This window comes from Zootoca vivipara, chromosome 15, assembly GCF_963506605.1.
Source record: "Zootoca vivipara chromosome 15, rZooViv1.1, whole genome shotgun sequence".
In the NCBI taxonomy this organism is placed as follows: Eukaryota; Metazoa; Chordata; class Lepidosauria; order Squamata; family Lacertidae; genus Zootoca; species Zootoca vivipara.
In genome coordinates, this window is record NC_083290.1 from 19,237,204 (window position 1) to 19,254,690 (window position 17,487).

Below are 17,487 nucleotides of genomic sequence, written 5' to 3' on the forward strand. Positions count from 1 at the left end.
AATTGATGCGCTGTTCCCATAGTGCTTTATGGCTTGTAAGAATTCCTTTCTGACTTCTGCTTGCATTTGTGTGGCGATACCCCGAGTCCTCCCCGCGATAAATAAAGACACGAGAAACATTGTATACGGTTAATGGGCATAAGAGGCCACAACTTTATTGATTACGACTGTAGAGGGGTATTGGCATAGGCATTGGATCTAACAGACTATATCTGACTCCAGCCCGTTCTGCTGGCAGTCTGTGAAGGGTTAACCACCATTGGATGAGTCCTGCGATGCACATCAACTAGGAACTCATCCTGGGGCCACCATTAGGGGCGTGCCCTCTGGCCCTCACCTACCACGGCTTCGGACTTGGCAACGCCCCGGACTCCTTAGGGGAGTACCCTTCCGCATTCTGGGGGAGGTGATGGCAGCAACCTCCCCCCCGCACCTGTACCTTCCTGAGATAATCCAATGCCTACCGCCAAAACCCCAAGTTGTGACGATTTGCATACGCGGCAGGCAAAAACCACAAGGCCAGAGCCAATTCGCCAAGTGGGAAAAATCCTACCAGGTCCCAGATGGCGACCAACAAGTGCGCAGCAACGTCGAGAGAAGAACCTGCCTATGAAGAGGGTGGGTGGGTGGGAAAAGCAGGTTCCAGGTCCGACGAAAGAGAGGCCGATCGCTTGCCGCGTGCTCCCTTAAATGCGTGAGCCGCGCCCCCTTGGCGCAGCCTGATTGGGTGCGCCGCGGCGAGGAAGGAGCCAATGGGCTGGGGGGAATGCTAGCCATTCCCCCCCCCACGTGAAGGCCTCGTGGGCCCACAACATCTCCTCCCCCCGAGGAGGGAAGAGATTTTGTGTGGCGATACCCCGAGTCCTCCCCGCGATAAATAAAGACACGAGAAACATTGTATACGGTTAATGGGCATAAGAGGCCACAACTTTATTGATTACGACTGTAGAGGGGTATTGGCATAGGCATTGGATCTAACAGACTATATCTGACTCCAGCCCGTTCTGCTGGCAGTCTGTGAAGGGTTAACCACCATTGGATGAGTCCTGCGATGCACATCAACTAGGAACTCATCCTGGGGCCACCATTAGGGGCGTGCCCTCTGGCCCTCACCTACCACGGCTTCGGACTTGGCAACGCCCCGGACTCCTTAGGGGAGTACCCTTCCGCATTCTGGGGGAGGTGATGGCAGCAACCTCCCCCCCGCACCTGTACCTTCCTGAGATAATCCAATGCCTACCGCCAATCGAGCCCCCCCCCGAGAGGGGCTCGCCGCCAATACCCTTACAGTCGCAACCAATTCCTAATAGCACCTAGTATGTCGGAAAGCCAAATGTCATTCCCATCATCGGAAAGATGCACGCCATCAGCACGGTATAGTGACACATCACTGAACGTAATCGCAGGGTGCGGTATATAATGTCCATTCAAGGCCAAGACCTTTCTGGCCACAGCAATATCCAGAAATTTCCTTGCTTTGTTTATAGCAGCGGGCGAAAAGCAGTCACGCCAGACACGCCTCTCCAGGAGGGAAGACCAGAAAATGGTCAAGTTGGGGAAGGTAGCCAACAGTCCATCAAAATCCGCAAGGATAGTCCATTTCAAATCCTGGCCATTGCGATAAGCCAAATCATTCTCGCCCAGCTGCACCACCAAAATATCCGGAGGGCCATGTGTAGCCGCCCTAATCTTCACTGTTGGCAAGAACTCACTCCAACGCATCCCCCGTCTCGTGATCCAGGACACTCTGACCCAGGGAGGCAACCCCAAATTGGGGCCCATTTTTCGATCATAAGCGCGAGCCCGGGCCCAATGCACGATGCTGTGTCCAAACAACCAGATGTTAACGAGTTTTTCTGGAAAAAGAACAAAGGGAACATAAGCCCACAGCCGCAGACGAGGGCGCTCATTTAGAGGAGCGGAGGTAACCTTTGTATGCTTTGGACTTCCAACGGCCTAAGTCTTTTATTCTATCCACTGACAAACCCATATGTACTGCGGTTGTGGCGGCACCAATACGAAAGGAATGTGCTGCAAAATCAGAGGGAGGAAGGCCACAGGCAGCGATTGCCTTGCGCATTACGCGGGTAAACTGGTGGCGGGCTAAGCAAGACCCATCCTGGTGAATTAGGAATGGACCGGGCGAGGCGGGCCTCAAATGGAGAAAACGCCTGGTGTCCTTCACAGGGCAGGGGCCGGGATGGCCCGTGGCTGGCAAGCGCATCAAAGCGCCCCTCCCACATTGATCTGTTTTTGATTGGCGGATGTGGATCACCACCTCCTTCTCAGACAGGGATAGGTCAGACAACAGAATACCCTTGGCAGCTTGAGAAGGGGAACCCTCACAGACCACCTCACCAATCCTGAATGCGCCAAAAAAGGCTATAGAATAAGCCGCTGAGAAAAGTCTAGCCTCATATTTTGACCAGCACAACTTCCTGAGTTGCTTGTGAATTTGGAATAATAAGTTAAAAGTAATGGGCTTCCGACTATCCTTGCGCGGTGGCTGAAGCCTGCGCCAGCCCTCGAGAGCTTTACGCACTAAAAAATCCGCACAAGGGTCCGTTGAATAACTGGCCTTACTGAAGAAGGAGATAGCTGCTGTTTGAATGTGCAAAGTTCTGGCGGCCCTGCCCAACCTCCTTAAGTTAACTAGGTACGCTAGCACCTCCCGCTTATTCGGGGGTGTATCCATTTCTGAGCCCAGAGTTCTAGCGCGAAAAGTCCGGAAATCGGACCAGGCCTTTTTATAAGTAGAGAGAGTGGAGGGGGCAACCGACGCCAATACTCCCTCTATCACGTCTCGTTCCCAAGATTCCATAGATGTTCCGGGAACGCCTCTGGCAACTGCTGAGCCTCTGGTGCAAGAGAGCGGAAGCGGTCCATCTGGAAACGAGATAAAGCATCCGCGATATCGTTATCAACACCTGGGACAAATTTGGCAGAGAAATAAATGTTCAATTGTAAGCACAGAAGCACAAAGGCCCGCAGCAAGGCCGACACTCTGGGAGATCGTGATGATTGCCTGGAAAGAACATTGACCACAGCTTGGTTATCAGTCCAAAAGCATACCCGGCGATTCTTGAACTCGTCCGCCCATAAATGAACTGCTACTACAATGGGAAAAAATTCCAGAAATGTTAGATCACGAATGAGGGGCTTTCCTCTCCATTCAGGTGGCCAGTGCTGGGCACACCACCTGCCTTTAAGGTAAACTCCAAAGCCTAGTGAACCTGCTGCATCAGAATGAACTTGAAAATCTACTCTTAACCTTAAGGTGTCCTGCCATAAGGAAATGCCATTGAATTTTTCCAAGAATTGCAACCACACTCTTAGATCAGACTTCACTCCCTTATTGAGGCGCACCCGATGATGGGAAGCACGCAGTCCCGCCGACAGCCTAGCAAGCCTTGAGCAAAAAGGGCGCCCCGGGGATATTACTCTGCACGCAAAATTAAGGTGACCCAGGAGGGATTGAATTTGTTTTAATGTTACTTTTTTAAGGGGTAGAGTGTCTGTAATCGTCCGTTTAAGGGCTGTCAATTTTTCTGAGGGTAACCGAGACGTCTGAGCTACGGTGTCCAATTCTATACCCAAATAAGTAATGGTGGATGTCGGTCCCTCTGTTTTTTCTGCAGCCAAAGGTACACCCAGCTCGGCGGCCAGGGACGCGAAGGCTTCAAGAAGATAAGCACAGTCTGAATTATGAGCCCCCCCACAAAAAAGGAAGTCATCTAGGTAGTGGGTCACGCCCTCCAGGCCTGTCCTAAAGCGGAGGGCCCAGTCCAGAAAAGTGCTGAAGGATTCGAACGCTGAGCACGCCACTGAACATCCCATGGGCATAGCTTTGTCCACAAAATACGCCCCCTCAAACTTGAAACCCAACCACCTGAAGTCCTGAGGGTGAACCGGCAGAAGGCGGAATGCAGATTCAATATCACACTTTGCCAATAAAGCGCCTTTGCCAAATTTCCTAATAAGTTTAATTGCCTGATCAAATGTTGTGTATTTAACAGTACAAAGCTCCTGAGGGATGCCATCATTGACTGAGAAGCCCTTAGGATGAGATAAATTGTGAATTAATCTAAATTCCCCCGGGTTCTTCTTAGGGACGATTCCCAATGGGGAAACGTGAAGGTCCTGCATAGGGGGAAAAGGAAAGGGGCCAGCTATTCTATTAGCTCTAATTTCCTTATTAATTTTCTTCCTGGCTACATCGGGCATTTCTCTTACAGACTTTTGATTAGGTGGGTCACCGGAAGTTGGAGGTATGGTTACTGGAATTCTGAAACCCTTACAAAATCCATCCCCCAAATATTTTGCTGCTTGCCTATTGGGATAAAGTTGTAGTAATGATTTTAAAGGTTGGAGTTTGATAGGGGAGAAGGCCATGGACAAAGACAAATTAGTATCGGTTGGCTGAGGGGCCTGGTCCCTGGGCTGTGGCATTTCTAGGCCCCTGCCGGAAGTTGCCGCGTCCCCCACGAAAGGACTGCTGGCCCTTGAAACAAGCGGACGCTGGATGAGCACCCTGGCACTTCTCACACTCATGGCTATATTTGCAATAGGCTCTGGTGCAAGTACCTTTATTGAATTCCCAGCACACTAAACGGCGGCTCGGCCTCCTGGGTTCGAATCTGGCAGACCGGAGTGCCTCTGGGTGTTTCTTTTCAATGTAAGGGCTCACATGCTCACCCCAAAAATTCTGGTCACGCAAGTCCCAGCGGGTGGTTGCTAACAGGGAAGCGTTCCTACGGAATTCCTCATCATAAAGGAGAGCAGGACCCTCTCCAGCCAGAGCATAGGCCCGCCTAACATGAGCCATGTAGGCTAAAAGGTGCATTGCCCTCTTTGGATAACAAGCCACTATGGTGCCCATATATACCTGGAACCCATCTAGCCAGTTTTCAAAAGTGCGTTCCGCCCTAGGCTCCCTATATTTGCGTTTACCATAGGTGCGTTTCTTTTCACCCTTCCCAGTTATCTTAGCGGGCGGCAAGAGGGTAAAAATGTCAACATAATCCCCATTCAGAATCTTATTCCTCTTTTTGCTAGATAAATGATTACCAAGAATGAAGTCGGAAGAAACGAAAGTGGAAGTTTTTACATCTTCCACCAAAGCCCCATTCTTCCATTCCAATGTACCATTAAAGGTTTTGCGGTGTGAGTTAGCCCTCCTCTCGTGCGCCCAGATTGGCAAGCCAATCAAATCTTCGCCCTGGCCCCAGTACCCTTCTAAAATGCCGTCATCCTCATCAGAACTAGAAGAGGAAGTACCTGAGTCGTCCTCCAGCTCCTTACGCTTGGTCTTCTTAGACTTCTTCTGACCCGTCTTCTTCGCCTTCCCCTTTTCCTGGTCCACCTGCTGAGTAGTGCCCTGCTGAGATGGCGTCACCTGTACCTGGTCCTGAGCATCACTGTCATAAGATGTGATTGATGAGCGTCCGGACCTAGAATGGGAATCAAGGGGCTGGCTTCGCAAACAAGCAGGGGTACCTGGAGACAGCTGGGCGATGGAAGCGTTACCCGCAGTGGCTGAAGGTGCCTTGTCCCCAGCACTGGAAGTGGCGGCATCTGCAGGAGCGGATTGAGATCTTGTGCCCACACGCCTAGGCTGTTCAGGGGTGTTAGCGGATGAAGGCCCGGGGCGCGCAGCTTCGGCCATGGGTGTCTCAGCAATGAAGTCAGGGGACCCCACGGGGGGAACTACCTGAATTGTGACACCCGGTTTGGAAACCTGCTGGAAGAAACTTTGGAAGCCGGAGAACAAGGTGGCCACAGCCTCAGGAGGGATGGAAATAGCGGTCCCCGAAGGCGTGCCGGAATAACTTTTGCCAGTTGCTCGACGTTTTTTAGGGGGTGCTGCCGCAGACTCTTTCTGTTTGCGTCTAGGGGCCATTATACGCAGTCCTAGAATTACAGGACACACTAGTGGTATAAAGGAAAGAAGCGTTAAGCAGTCAAAGCTTGGTTGAGAGGCAACACTTGCGAGTACCCGGGATAAATGTGGACTGTAGTCTATGTGAGACAGGCAAGCCAAATGTGCCATTCCCCCCCCCCACGTGAAGGCCTCGTGGGCCCACAACATCTCCTCCCCCCGAGGAGGGAAGAGATTTTCTTATATTACTGTACATATTTTGACATATCTTCATGTGGCCCAAATGCCAGGATATGGCACAGAATCATAGAATTCTATGGAATTCTATTCCAGGCCCCTGCAGTACACGAATGTGGATAAGAGTAGGATCTTGGATCTTAATGCCTGAGGTCAACAGAACAGGGACCGTTGTGTCCAGTGGCAGACGACTCTGGGGTTGCAGCGTTCATCTTGCTTTTCTGGCCGAGAGAGCCGGTGTACAGCTTCCGGGTCATATGGCCAGCATGACTAAGCTGCTTCTGGCAAACCAGAGCAGCATCTGCAAATGCCGTTTACCTTCACACCAGAGTGGTACCTATTTATCTACTTCCACTTTGACGTGCTTTTGAACTGCTAGGTTGGCAGGAGCAGAGACTGAGCAACGGGAGCTCACCCCGTTGCAGGGATTCTAACCACCAACCTTCCGATTGGCAAGCCCTAGGCTCTGTGGTTTAACCCACAGCGCCACCCGCGTCCTTGAAAATTGGTTAGGTTTGCATTAAAATGCAAACAGGATAAATTTCTCCCCAGTGCCTGGTTCCTCTAACCATTAGATCCCACTAACACTGGGGCAGGGTGGGAGAAACCTAAGTTTGAGTAACAGAACTGATGGAAAGCCATGATTTGCTTTCTGTTTGTAGATGAGAGATTAAATCAGATGAGGGCGGTCCATTAGGGCGAATGGGTAGGCTTGCCATACATCAGGAAAATTCCTGACATGTCCTGGTTTTGGGGTGTAAAAATGGCGTCGGGGGGATTTATCTGAATTGGCAAAATGTCGGGGGAAATCCGGCTATATGGCAATGCGATGGAAAAAGCAGTGGAAACAGCTCCAAATGCTTAAAATCACTATTTTGGGGGGGTGGGTGGGAGGTCTCCCCCCCAAAAGCTCAATAATTTGGGTTTCTCCCCCCACAAAAAAAGTCAGGAATACGAGTGGGAAACTGCTTCACCAACCTCTACTAGCCCTCAGAGCCCCCACCTGTCTGCCTGCTTACAATCAGTCCTTGGTGTGGCATTGGCTGCTAGCTTCCCCTTCCTTAGGCTACATTCTCACCATAATCTTAAATCACTATGGCACCACCTTTACCAGTCAAGGCTTTCCCTCAAGGAATCCTGGGAAGTGTAGTTCATTGTAGGTGCTGGGAGTTGTTAGCAGACTCCTCCCTGAGCTACCCCACCCTGAGCTACAGTTTTCAGAGTTTCCTGTGCAGGGGGATTGATTATTACTCTTCTCTGGGAATTGCAGCTCTGTGAGCGGTCTCCTAACAGCTCTCGGCATCCTTAACAAACTACAACTCCCATGATTCTTTGGGGGAAGCCGTGGCTGTTTTTAAGTAGCTTCGAATTGCCTTAAGTGTATGATCTGAATGTGGCTTTAGTCTCAGCGTTGCCCTTGTAAGAACTCTGCAGGGAGGAGGATATGGGGAAAGCTAGAATCAGTTGGCTCCGCATGTCAGTGGCTCTGGCGCCACCTTGTGTTGGACCTCCCTGCCTTCCGCCCCACAAGTTCTAGTAGGCACCAGCCACTGCTGTTCTAAATGGGGGCATATTCTGGTTTACAATCCAACCCATAAGTCGCATCCCTCCATTGGCCTTTGGTGAGACAAATGTGATCTGATTACAGCTTGTTAACGCAGAGTGAGAACCATCAAAAGGCACATAGTGTTTTCCGAAGACGCTGCGGTGTGTGTGTGTAGATGAAAGTTTGCACGCTTTCAGGCGTGCAGAGCAGTTGAATGCCACAGGCTTGCCAAGTTCCATCTCTTGGAAAAGACACATTCTAAACAAATTGCTGCAGTAGTTCAATCCCATTTTCCCCAGCATGTGGTGGTGTGTTGTGTTAAAATTATTGTCTTGGGTGAGATTTGGGGAGGGCGGAGGGAGAGAAGAGAATGAGCTCCCTTTGGCTTCTCCTTGGCGTGTGGATGATGGTACCGATGAATGTGTATTTAAACAAATATATTGACTTCTTTCTGCTAATATCAAGATTTATTGTCCCTTGCAGAAAATAATAATAGCCTTGACTTCAGTGGGGTCAATATTTACTACTAGGCTTGATAAAATCGTTATTATTCACCTCGGCAGCTGCCAATCGGTGAATAATAAATAATAATAGTTATAACTGATGTTTACAATCTTAGACATCCCAATTACATTGTCTGTAAGCCTGGTGCATTCTGCTTGCTTTATTGCCCTGATCCAAGGATATGCATAGCAAGTTTCATAAAGCCTTGTTCTGGTTTTCCTGAACTGTATCTTTTATCCCAACCACCTTGCCTGATGCTTCTTGCAATAAAAGGTGGAACTATTCTTAAAAATAAAGTAAAATAAAAATTACAGTTCTATCTCACCTTTCCACCAAGGTGCTCAAGGTAGTGCACATTGTCCCCCCTCCAAAAAAAAAAAAAAAACGTCTCTCCATTTTACCTTCACAACAGCCATTGAGGTAGGTTAGTGATGGTGGCTGGCCCAAGATCACCCAGGGAGCTTCATGTCTGAGTGGGGATTAGAACTCTGATCTCCCAGGTCCTAGCCTGACGCTCTAACCACTATGCCACACTAGGGCTGGATCTAGACAGGTATAGGCAAACTCCGGCCCTCCAGATGATTGGGACTACAATTTCCATCATCCCTGACCACTGGTCCTGTTAGCTAGGGTTGATGGGAACTGTAGTCCCAAACATCTGGTGAGCCAGAGTTTGCCTGTGCCTGATCTAGACACTTCAATGAAGTGTTTCAGTTAAATACGTTGCAAACTTTGCATGAGAAATCGGGTTAGGAAAAACGGAACTCTACAGCACCATCTGGTGTCACAGTGTTAGAATGCATAAACAATGCATATAAAGCGGTTTTGTTTTTTTCTTTGCCAATGTAGCTGAGTCACAGCTCTCAGCTAGTTAAAAAAGCCATGATTTGAGATGAGGGCAACCTGTAACTCAGGATTCTTGTGAAGGAGCTGAGGCCTGTGTTCATACCCTGTGAAGACTAGTGAATTGAGGCCTACATGTAGCTATGTGAACACACACACACGAGAGAGAGAGAGAGAGAGAGAGAGAGAGAGAGAGAGAGAGAGAGAGAGAGAGAGAGCACACACAGGGAAATATGTGGAATGCTATATCACAGAGTGCACAGTTCAGCTTGCTGAGAATCTCGGCCTTCCTTTTTGTGTTTTAAACAGAAACAGCAAGCTTCTAGTCCTTACGACTGCAAAGGTACGAAACACAGTGGTGGAGTTGTTGTTAGGTGTGCGGGGCGGGCATTTCTACACCGGGTGGGGTGGGGTGGGAATCTCTATATATTGTTGGACTCCCAGCTCCCAGCAGCATGGCCAGTAGACAGAGTCATAGCCCAGCAATAATCTGGTTTCCCCTTTCCTGGTTTACACTGAGTGGCATGTACATTCCAGTTAAAATGGCACTCTTGTTGTGCATTAGTATTATCCGTGTGCTTGTTTTTCAGCCATGTGCAAAGGGCTCAAAGGAGGCTTTTGCTGTTGTCATTGGAAACATTCCCTAAATATGTCTCTATGTCAGCCAAGTTCGTGTTTCTCTATGGCATTGGTCGACTGGAGTAGCTTCTTGAGAAGCGAGCCTGCCACAGTCCTTGATGGTAACACCATGTCCCATGGAAGCAACATTCCCTTTGATTCCTCCTCTGTGTCTCTCTCGTATCCTGGCATCTCTTCTTGTGTCTCATTCTGGGGGGGGGGGGAGGTGTCTTTCATTTTCCAGGGAGTTGCGTGGGGCTTTTGATTCTTGCTGAGCCAAGGCTTCTAAGCAGCTGGCCTGGGGTTCTGCCCACCTCTTCAACCCCCTTGGCTGCGTTGGCTCTTAAAAACAACCTTTGCCCACAAAAAGTTTTTCTTGTACAGTATGTTATTTTCTTGTTTTGAGGACTGGGGGTGGGAATGACAACTTGACAGATCTAGGTCAAAACCAGCAGGGTCTGCCGTGTTCCATGCTGACTTGCCTTTAAAAAAGCAGGAAGAGAAAAGTAGATCAACCTAATTCCCAAGATCCCAAGAGCACAAGGCGAGGCATGGCACTCTGCCGTCTGTTGCCAACAGGAGATGGAAGAGGCGATACAATAAAATGTGATAAGCTGGAGAGGGGGCCCTGAGGTCAAGCCACAGAGGGGAGCACTTCAGCACAACTATTTTTGGTGTTTCTGATTTTTTAAAAGTTGCCAAATGGCTAGGGGTTTGCCGGGGGTTATTTTTTTTTTCTTGCAGGCTCTTAGCAGTGCTTAGTAGTAGCATGGTAGCATGGATTCGTCTCAGCTAGGAACATGTTCGTGAGCTAGGAGAGTAAGCAAGGACCTGGGAGGAAAAAAATGCACTGTGATGTTCGCTAAATCAACCCTTATTTTCCTGTCATTTTTTGCTAGGCTGCATCCCTGCTACACATTTTAAAAGCCCTGTGATACCGCTTTGACAGTCATGCCTTCCCCCCCCCCCCCGGCCAATGAATCGTAGGAGCTGTCATTTGTTAAGGGTGCTGAAAGTTGATAGGAGACCCCTGTTTGCCTCACAGAACCGCAAGGTTGAAAAGGGATTTAAGACTCACTCAAACCCTCCTTCCCAGGGAACTTTGGGACTTGTAGTTCTGTGAGGGGAACAGGAGTAAAATCGGGGCACTTAGAGCATGGTATAGTGGGAAAACTGCTCTGGGCAAATTGAAGAATGACACCATTGCAACAATGTGGTGGAGAATATCAGACAAAATTGTGCAAAAGGTGTGCAAAAGGTGCCCATTTTCTATAGGGATGAGATTGTGGGGTTGTATTCTGATAAATGTTGGCTCTGCTCATAGCTTTGGTTTCCCCTTTTGTGGGGAGAGGTCACTGGAAGCTTACATTACAGCATATTGTAATTATGTTCAAATGTTCAATATTACAGCAATATTGTCAGAGCACCTCCCTGATACCTGGGGAATGACTTATTAGTCCTCTCCTTGGTAAAGACATGCTGAGATTCTTGATGCACCTGGAAGGAACAGAGGGGATTTCAGAAGCTTTGTTCTTTCCTAGAAAGCAAGACCGTCAGCATCTCGTGAGTTGATGAGTGCTCTCTCTGGCAAAGCCAGCATGTACCCCATCAAGCTCAGTATTGTCTGCACTGACTGGCTTTCAGACAGGCTGCTTTCTGCTTGGAAAGTGGATGTTCTGCCTCAGAGGCATGGCTCTTTGCCCGGATGTCCCTCACCACAACTTACATTTAGGAGTGTGTTCAGTCCCATCTTTCCTCCAAGGAGCTCCATGTGGTTTTCATGCTTCTCCCCACCCCTCACAAAGGAGTTCAAGGCGGCCCCCTCCTCAATTAATCCCCACAACAATCAGGTTAGGCGGAGAGATGGTGGCTTTTCCAAGGTCACTCTACACATCTCACAGATGTGTCTAGTTTCGAACCCTGATCTCCCAGGTCCCAGTCCAGCACAATATCCAACATGCAACACTGGCTCTCTGGGACTTGGATCCACATGAGCAACACACAACCAAACTGATTCGCTGCTTATGCTAGAATCACTAGCAGAGCTACAGGTCTACCAGCAGGGCAGGCAACTCAGAGCCTCTTTCCTCTTCACTTCCCATCCCCCAGGTCTACACCTTTCACTTTCTTAATAATAAATCAGGGATGATGCTATCACTGCTCTCATCTCCTGCCAAGGATACAGTGGTGTTTTTTTTTCTTCATGTGCTTATGGTTAAATATGTCCAACTCGGAAAATGCTTGTAAATTAATTGGCCCTTTGACCATTTCTCCATACACACACACCCCTTTCACCTACTGACTGTTCATCCTCAAGGCGTTCCTTGTTTCTTGGCCTGAGTTCTCCATCGCACCTTCATTCATGCACTGCTTGCTAAGTGCAAAGATGCTCTTCAGCAAGGCTCAGGCTGTAAGAACTGGTGATCAGACAAGGGAGAAGTGCCTCCACTAGCTGGGGATGGGGGTGATGTTTGGGGCTTTTGAGTTGAGAGAAAAGGTGAGATGTATAAAATGATGCATGGACAAAGGGGATAGAGAAAAGTTATTCTCTCTCTCTTTCTCTCTCATTCGTGACACTAGAATTCCTGGACATTCAATCATAGCTGCCAAGTCTCCCACTGAAACTTGCGGGATCAGCAGCGGCGCGGCACCAGAAGTCGCTTCTAAGCGACTTCCGGTGCTGCGCTACCCATGTAAGGGCACCGGAAGTCACTTCTATGCATGTCCGGACATGCGTAGAAGCAACTTCCGGTGCCGCTCTACCCGATTTCCGGTGCCCAGGCATGGGCGGAGTGGAACCAGAAGTTGCTTCTACGCATGTCCGGACATGCGTAGAAGCGACTTCCGGTGCCACGATACCCATGTCTGGGCATTGGAAATCGGGCAGCGCCAGGACCCAAAATGGAGCTTCCCTGGCAGGTAAGAAATCCAGGGGATTTACGGGATATTTCCAATCCGGGCTGCCAGCGGGAAACGGTTTAAAATATGGGGGTTTCCCGCGAAAAACGGGAGACTTGGCAGCTACACATTCAATGAAGCTGAATGTAGGAAGACTCAGCTAAGATACCAGGAAGTACTTCCATAGTTATACTATGGAACTCCCTGCCACAGGAGGCAGTGATGGCCACCAACCTAGATGGTTCTAAAAGAGGATGAGTCAAATTCACGGAGGAGGGGGCTATCAAAGGCTACTAGCCATGATGACTATTCTCTGCCTCCAAAGTGAGAGGCAGCAATGCTTCTGAATACCAGTTGCTGGAAACTGCAGGAGGGGGGTGAGTGTGGTTGTGCCCGGCTTTCCTTTGTGTTTCCCGCAGACATCAGGTCGCCCAGTGCGAAAACAGGATGCAGAGCCATTGGCCTGATCTAGCAGGCCCTTCTTCTGTTCCTAGGGGAATAAATTCAATTTCAGTTTGCATTTAACGGTGAACTTCCACCATCTTAAAGGTAAAGCTACAGCTGACTGTTAGGTCCAGTCGCGGACGACTCTGGGTTTGTGTGCTCATCTCGCTCTATAGGCCAAGGGAGCTGGTGTTTGTCCGCAGACAGCTTCAGGGCTGCTATATTTTGAAGAGCAAAAGAGAGGACACATTTGCCGACCTCTACTCTTAACTGTAGGACGCGGGTGGCGCTGTGGTCTAAACCACAGAGCCTTGGGCTTGCTGATCAGATGGCCGGCGGTTTGAATCCCCGCAACGAAGTGAGCTCCCGTTTCTCGGTCCCAGCTCCTGCCCACTGAGCAGTTCGAAAACATGTCAAAGTGCAAGTAGATAAATAGGTACCGCTCCGGCAGGAAGGTAAACGGTGTTTCCGTGCGCTGCTCTGGTTCGCCAGAAGCGGCTTAGTCATGCTGGCCACATGACCTGGAAGCTGTCTGCAGACAAACGCCGGCTCCCTCGGCCTATAGAGCGAGATGAGCGCACAACCCCAAAGTCATCCGCGGCTGGACGTTACAGTCAGGGGTACCTTTACCTTTACTTTACTCTTAACTATGGATTGCTGTGACGACTCTCCTTTTGCATACCCATGAAATTATTATTTGGGTTTCCAAAATAATAAATAGGTGAACTGGAACAAAAACCTTTCTGTGAAATTTGCACTTTTCTGAATTTTGCAGTGCAGTTCTCCAGCCAAGCAGCAGATGCATCCTCTGCAGAAGTGCATACTAAGGTAAAGCGTGCATATAGTAGTGAAAATAATGTGCAAATGTGTTAAATTAGGTAAAATAGCATTACAAAAAAATTCTGCACATTGAGACAATGTGGCAGTAAAACACCGATGAATTTTCATGATTTTTTTGGGGGGGGGCAGGTGAATGTAGTGCTTTAATGTTGTAACCCACCTTGGGATGATGATGATGATGATGATGATGGTTTGGGCATCCCCAGTAGCACTCATACATGGAAACCAGAGTCCCAGTGCCCTGATCTGAATGGTGTTCGAGATATTTCCACCTTTAAAGACACCCGGCGCTTGCAGAGAGACATTAACAACCCTGCTTTTCTGTTCCCTAGGAAATGAGACTGGAGGCTCTGTTACATGCTGCATAATGTTAAATCCACATGTGCTGCTGCCAAATCAAATGGTCTGTTGCCACCAGGCTTTCTGGGAGCACTAGGTCTTCCTGGAAATAAATATAAATATAAATATAAATAATATAAATATATCCTTTCTAAAGAAAGCTGCTACATAGGTGCACGTTGTGTGTGAGTGAAATGCTTGACTTTGGACTGCCGGCTGAGCTTCAACCATGCAAGTTCCCAAAGAGGGCGATACCAACTTGGGGGGGGGGCAGAGGGGTTACCTAGGTGGGTGGTGAGAGGCAGGGGGCCCCTCTGGAGATGTTAAGGTCTATCAGCCTTTGAAAACTGGTACCACTGGATCGAATTCCTCAGTTTTGTTGAATTAAATCAACTAAATAGTTTTAACTGGGTTTTGAATAAATGTGCAATTAATTGCTACTGTCTTCCTTGGTGGGTCTTGCAGACCACTATTCTGAATAATGCTTATTACAGGGTGGGCTAGGGGATACTGCAGATGAGTTTTTGGAATCAAGGCAGTGCCCCCTCCCCCCAAAAAGGAAGGTAAGGTACGGCGCTCATCTCGATTCAGGCCAAGGGTGCCAACATTTGTCCACAGGCGGCTTTCTGGGTCATATGGCCAGCATGACTAAACCGCTTCTGGTGCAACAGAACACCATGACGGAAGCCGGAGCGCAAGAAAATGGAACCAATTTGCTAACCCTGTAAGTGGACACACTCAGGAGAAATCTTGTGATGGGAGCAGAAGTTCATGGCCTGCTGTTTCCGGGATGTGTGAAGCCTGCAACATGTTTTCTGCACATTCTCATGTTTGCATATTGGCTTGTGAGTCCTGGTTCTTGTTGTTTTTAGCACAGATAATTTTGTTCATGGCTCCATTTTTGCAGTGTGAAAACAGCCGTCACGTTCTCCTCTTGAGCCAGCACAGCTCTTCCCGGTTATTAGCCAAAGCACGGGATAACCTCCGTGTGGTTTGGCATGGAGGCAACTTGGCTTTGAGTGACATCCCGTCTAATGAGGTCTACTTAGGCGCGGCGCTGACTGTGAGCCTGATTTGTTAGCGCCTGCTGAATTCGGTGAGCCAAGGCGCCTTGTCATCGAATCCCACATTTGATATTGTGTTATTTATTGTTTACTTTAGCACAGCTTTCCTTGCGTGTCAACATTTTCCTATTGTACAATTCCGAGGCTTCAAACGCTGACATTGCATTAGCAGCTGGCTCCAAAGCCCCCAAATAATGCATAAACTATGATTATTCCTTCTGATCCACTTGTGTTTATGTAAATGGAAGGGAAAAGCGGTTTTCGGATTGCTTTCAGGAGCTTAAGGGCTTCGTACGAAGCCTATTATTGAGAAATCAAACTGCAGAGCAACTTCTGAGGCGATGAATTAGCAACTCGACGACACCGGGTGTTGGGAGTCCAACAGAACTGGCTTTGGCTCTGCTGCAATCCGGGTGTGGGGAGCTCCCCCGGGACAGCGTAATCAAACATCTGCCAACAGGTTGTCTGTTTTGATAGAAGCTGTGTAATCGAGGGAGATTTGTGGCTAATCCAGATATAATAGCGGGAAGCTTCGCAACATGAGCTGCAGGAAGGATGGAAGAAATGGAAGGGGGGTTTGGTGGTGGTTGTGGTGGTGGTGGTCACAGGGGTTAAACAAGGGTGGGGGGCAAAGCTCTTAAGAGTCTTGGAGAACTTCAGGCTCACGCAGGGCTGGCCCCACCATTAGGCAGAGAGATGCCAGATGCAGAGGTAGCTCTCTGACTGGCTCCTGTTGGAGGACAGAGCTGTGCTTGCCACACAACCTGATTTGAGGTCCTAAACTAGCCCATTGCTTCAGAGTGGCTGAGGAAACCCACCCCCTCTAAAAGGCCTGGCTGAAAGGGAAGATTTTTGCCTGGTGCCATGTCATGATGGTGCCAGGTGAGCTTCCCTAGGGAGAGCAGTCCACAAGCAGGGAGACACCACTGAAAAGGCCCTTTCTCATGTTGTCACCCTCTGGACCATCCAAGGAGGGGGCACACAAAGAAGGGTTAGTGCCAGTCCTTGAGGTATTGGGGGTCCTGAGCCATAGGTTCGGATAAATGTGTCCTGGGTTATGTTCTGAAGGCTGGATTGGGAGTCCTGGGCTGGGGGCATTTGGCTTGCAGGTCTGTGGCTCCCCACCTCTGGTCTATTATGGTTGGTCTGTTGAGCTGATGCCGTGGCATTCATTTCTCTGTTCCTGAAGGTGCAGAGCTTCCAAAGGCATGGTTAGATATTTTATGAGAGGGGGAGGTAGGCAAGGCGCTCCTGCTCTGTGTGACAGCTGCCCACTTAGCATAACCTCTATTTTATTCTTACCTTTTAATAGGGCGATTATAAGGATTGCATAGATAATCTGTGCAAAGCGTATGGAACACTTGAGAAAAGCTCTTCTTGAGAAGCTGTGCTTTTTTAGAAGCCGCTATTTTTGCTGATGAACATTAGTAGGGGTGGGTGGGTAAATGGTTGAAGTGTGCACATGAAGGAATGCTTTTTTTTTGTATATGTGCAAACTGAGAGCCAGTGTGGTGTAGTGGTTAGAGTGCTAGGTATGGAGTCCCCACTCAGCCATAAAGCTCACTGGGTGACCATGGGCCAGTCACAAACTCATGGGGTTGGAAGGGACCCCAAGAGTCATTTAATCCAACCTGTTGCAATGCAGGAATTGCAGCTAAATAATCTGTGGAAGATGGACATCCAAACTCTGTCTAGAAAGCTCGAAAGGGGGAGACCCTGGGTTATCTGGGGTGTCTGCCTCTTTTGTTCTGATGATAAAATGGGGATGAGAGGAGAACCATGTATGCCACCTTGAGCTCAATGGAGGTAAGGTGGAATATAAGTAAAATAAATAGGCGCCAGATAGGTTCCTCTGAACACATGCAGAGTGCATTTCTGTCCCCATAGCTCCTTCATTTCCTCCCTCCTTCCCAGTTCTTGGATGTTAAACCCTGGCTCAGTTATATGCTCCTCCTAACTTTTCACAAGTGCAGCTTGTTCCCCCCAAAGAAGAACAGCCTTAACTGGCTTTAAAAGCCGCCATCTTCCCATCAGCCGCCAGTTCCTACAGCTCCATTGTGAGGCTGCGTTTTGCTCCCTTTTTGTCATCCTTCCTCGGTTCCTTGCAATAATTTCCCACCTGAGCACAGAGCACTTTATAAATAGCAAATCTAAAATGAATTTTCTATCAGCTCTCATTAGTTCCCTCGACATCCATTAAACATCCGTGGAAGCAAGAGCTAGATGACAAAAGGGATTGATTTTAATAGTATGCTTAATAGGGGGGGAAAGGGAAA

At 48.8% G+C, this 17,487-nt stretch overlaps 2 protein-coding genes across 3 annotated transcripts in view; one reads left to right on the forward strand and one right to left on the reverse strand.

The window, feature by feature from the left end:
• The window catches only part of NTM (neurotrimin), an 836,512-nt gene that overhangs the window by 8,760 nt on the left and 810,265 nt on the right, over window positions 1–17,487 (forward strand). The window lies entirely within an intron of this gene.
• Window positions 72–6,037, reverse strand: LOC118082278 (uncharacterized). Of its 2 annotated transcripts, none has more exons than XM_035109441.2 (2): window positions 5,278–6,037; window positions 72–1,856 (listed from the first exon to the last, which is right to left on the reverse strand). In XM_035109441.2, the coding sequence occupies exons 1-2, from the start codon at window positions 5,897–5,899 to the stop codon at window positions 1,285–1,287; spliced, it is 1,194 nt and encodes a 397-aa protein (XP_034965332.2). In that variant the 5' UTR covers window positions 5,900–6,037; the 3' UTR covers window positions 72–1,284. The 2 variants fall into 2 exon arrangements, with proteins under 2 accessions (XP_034965332.2, XP_060139102.1); XM_060283119.1 differs by having other exon boundaries at window positions 72–2,886.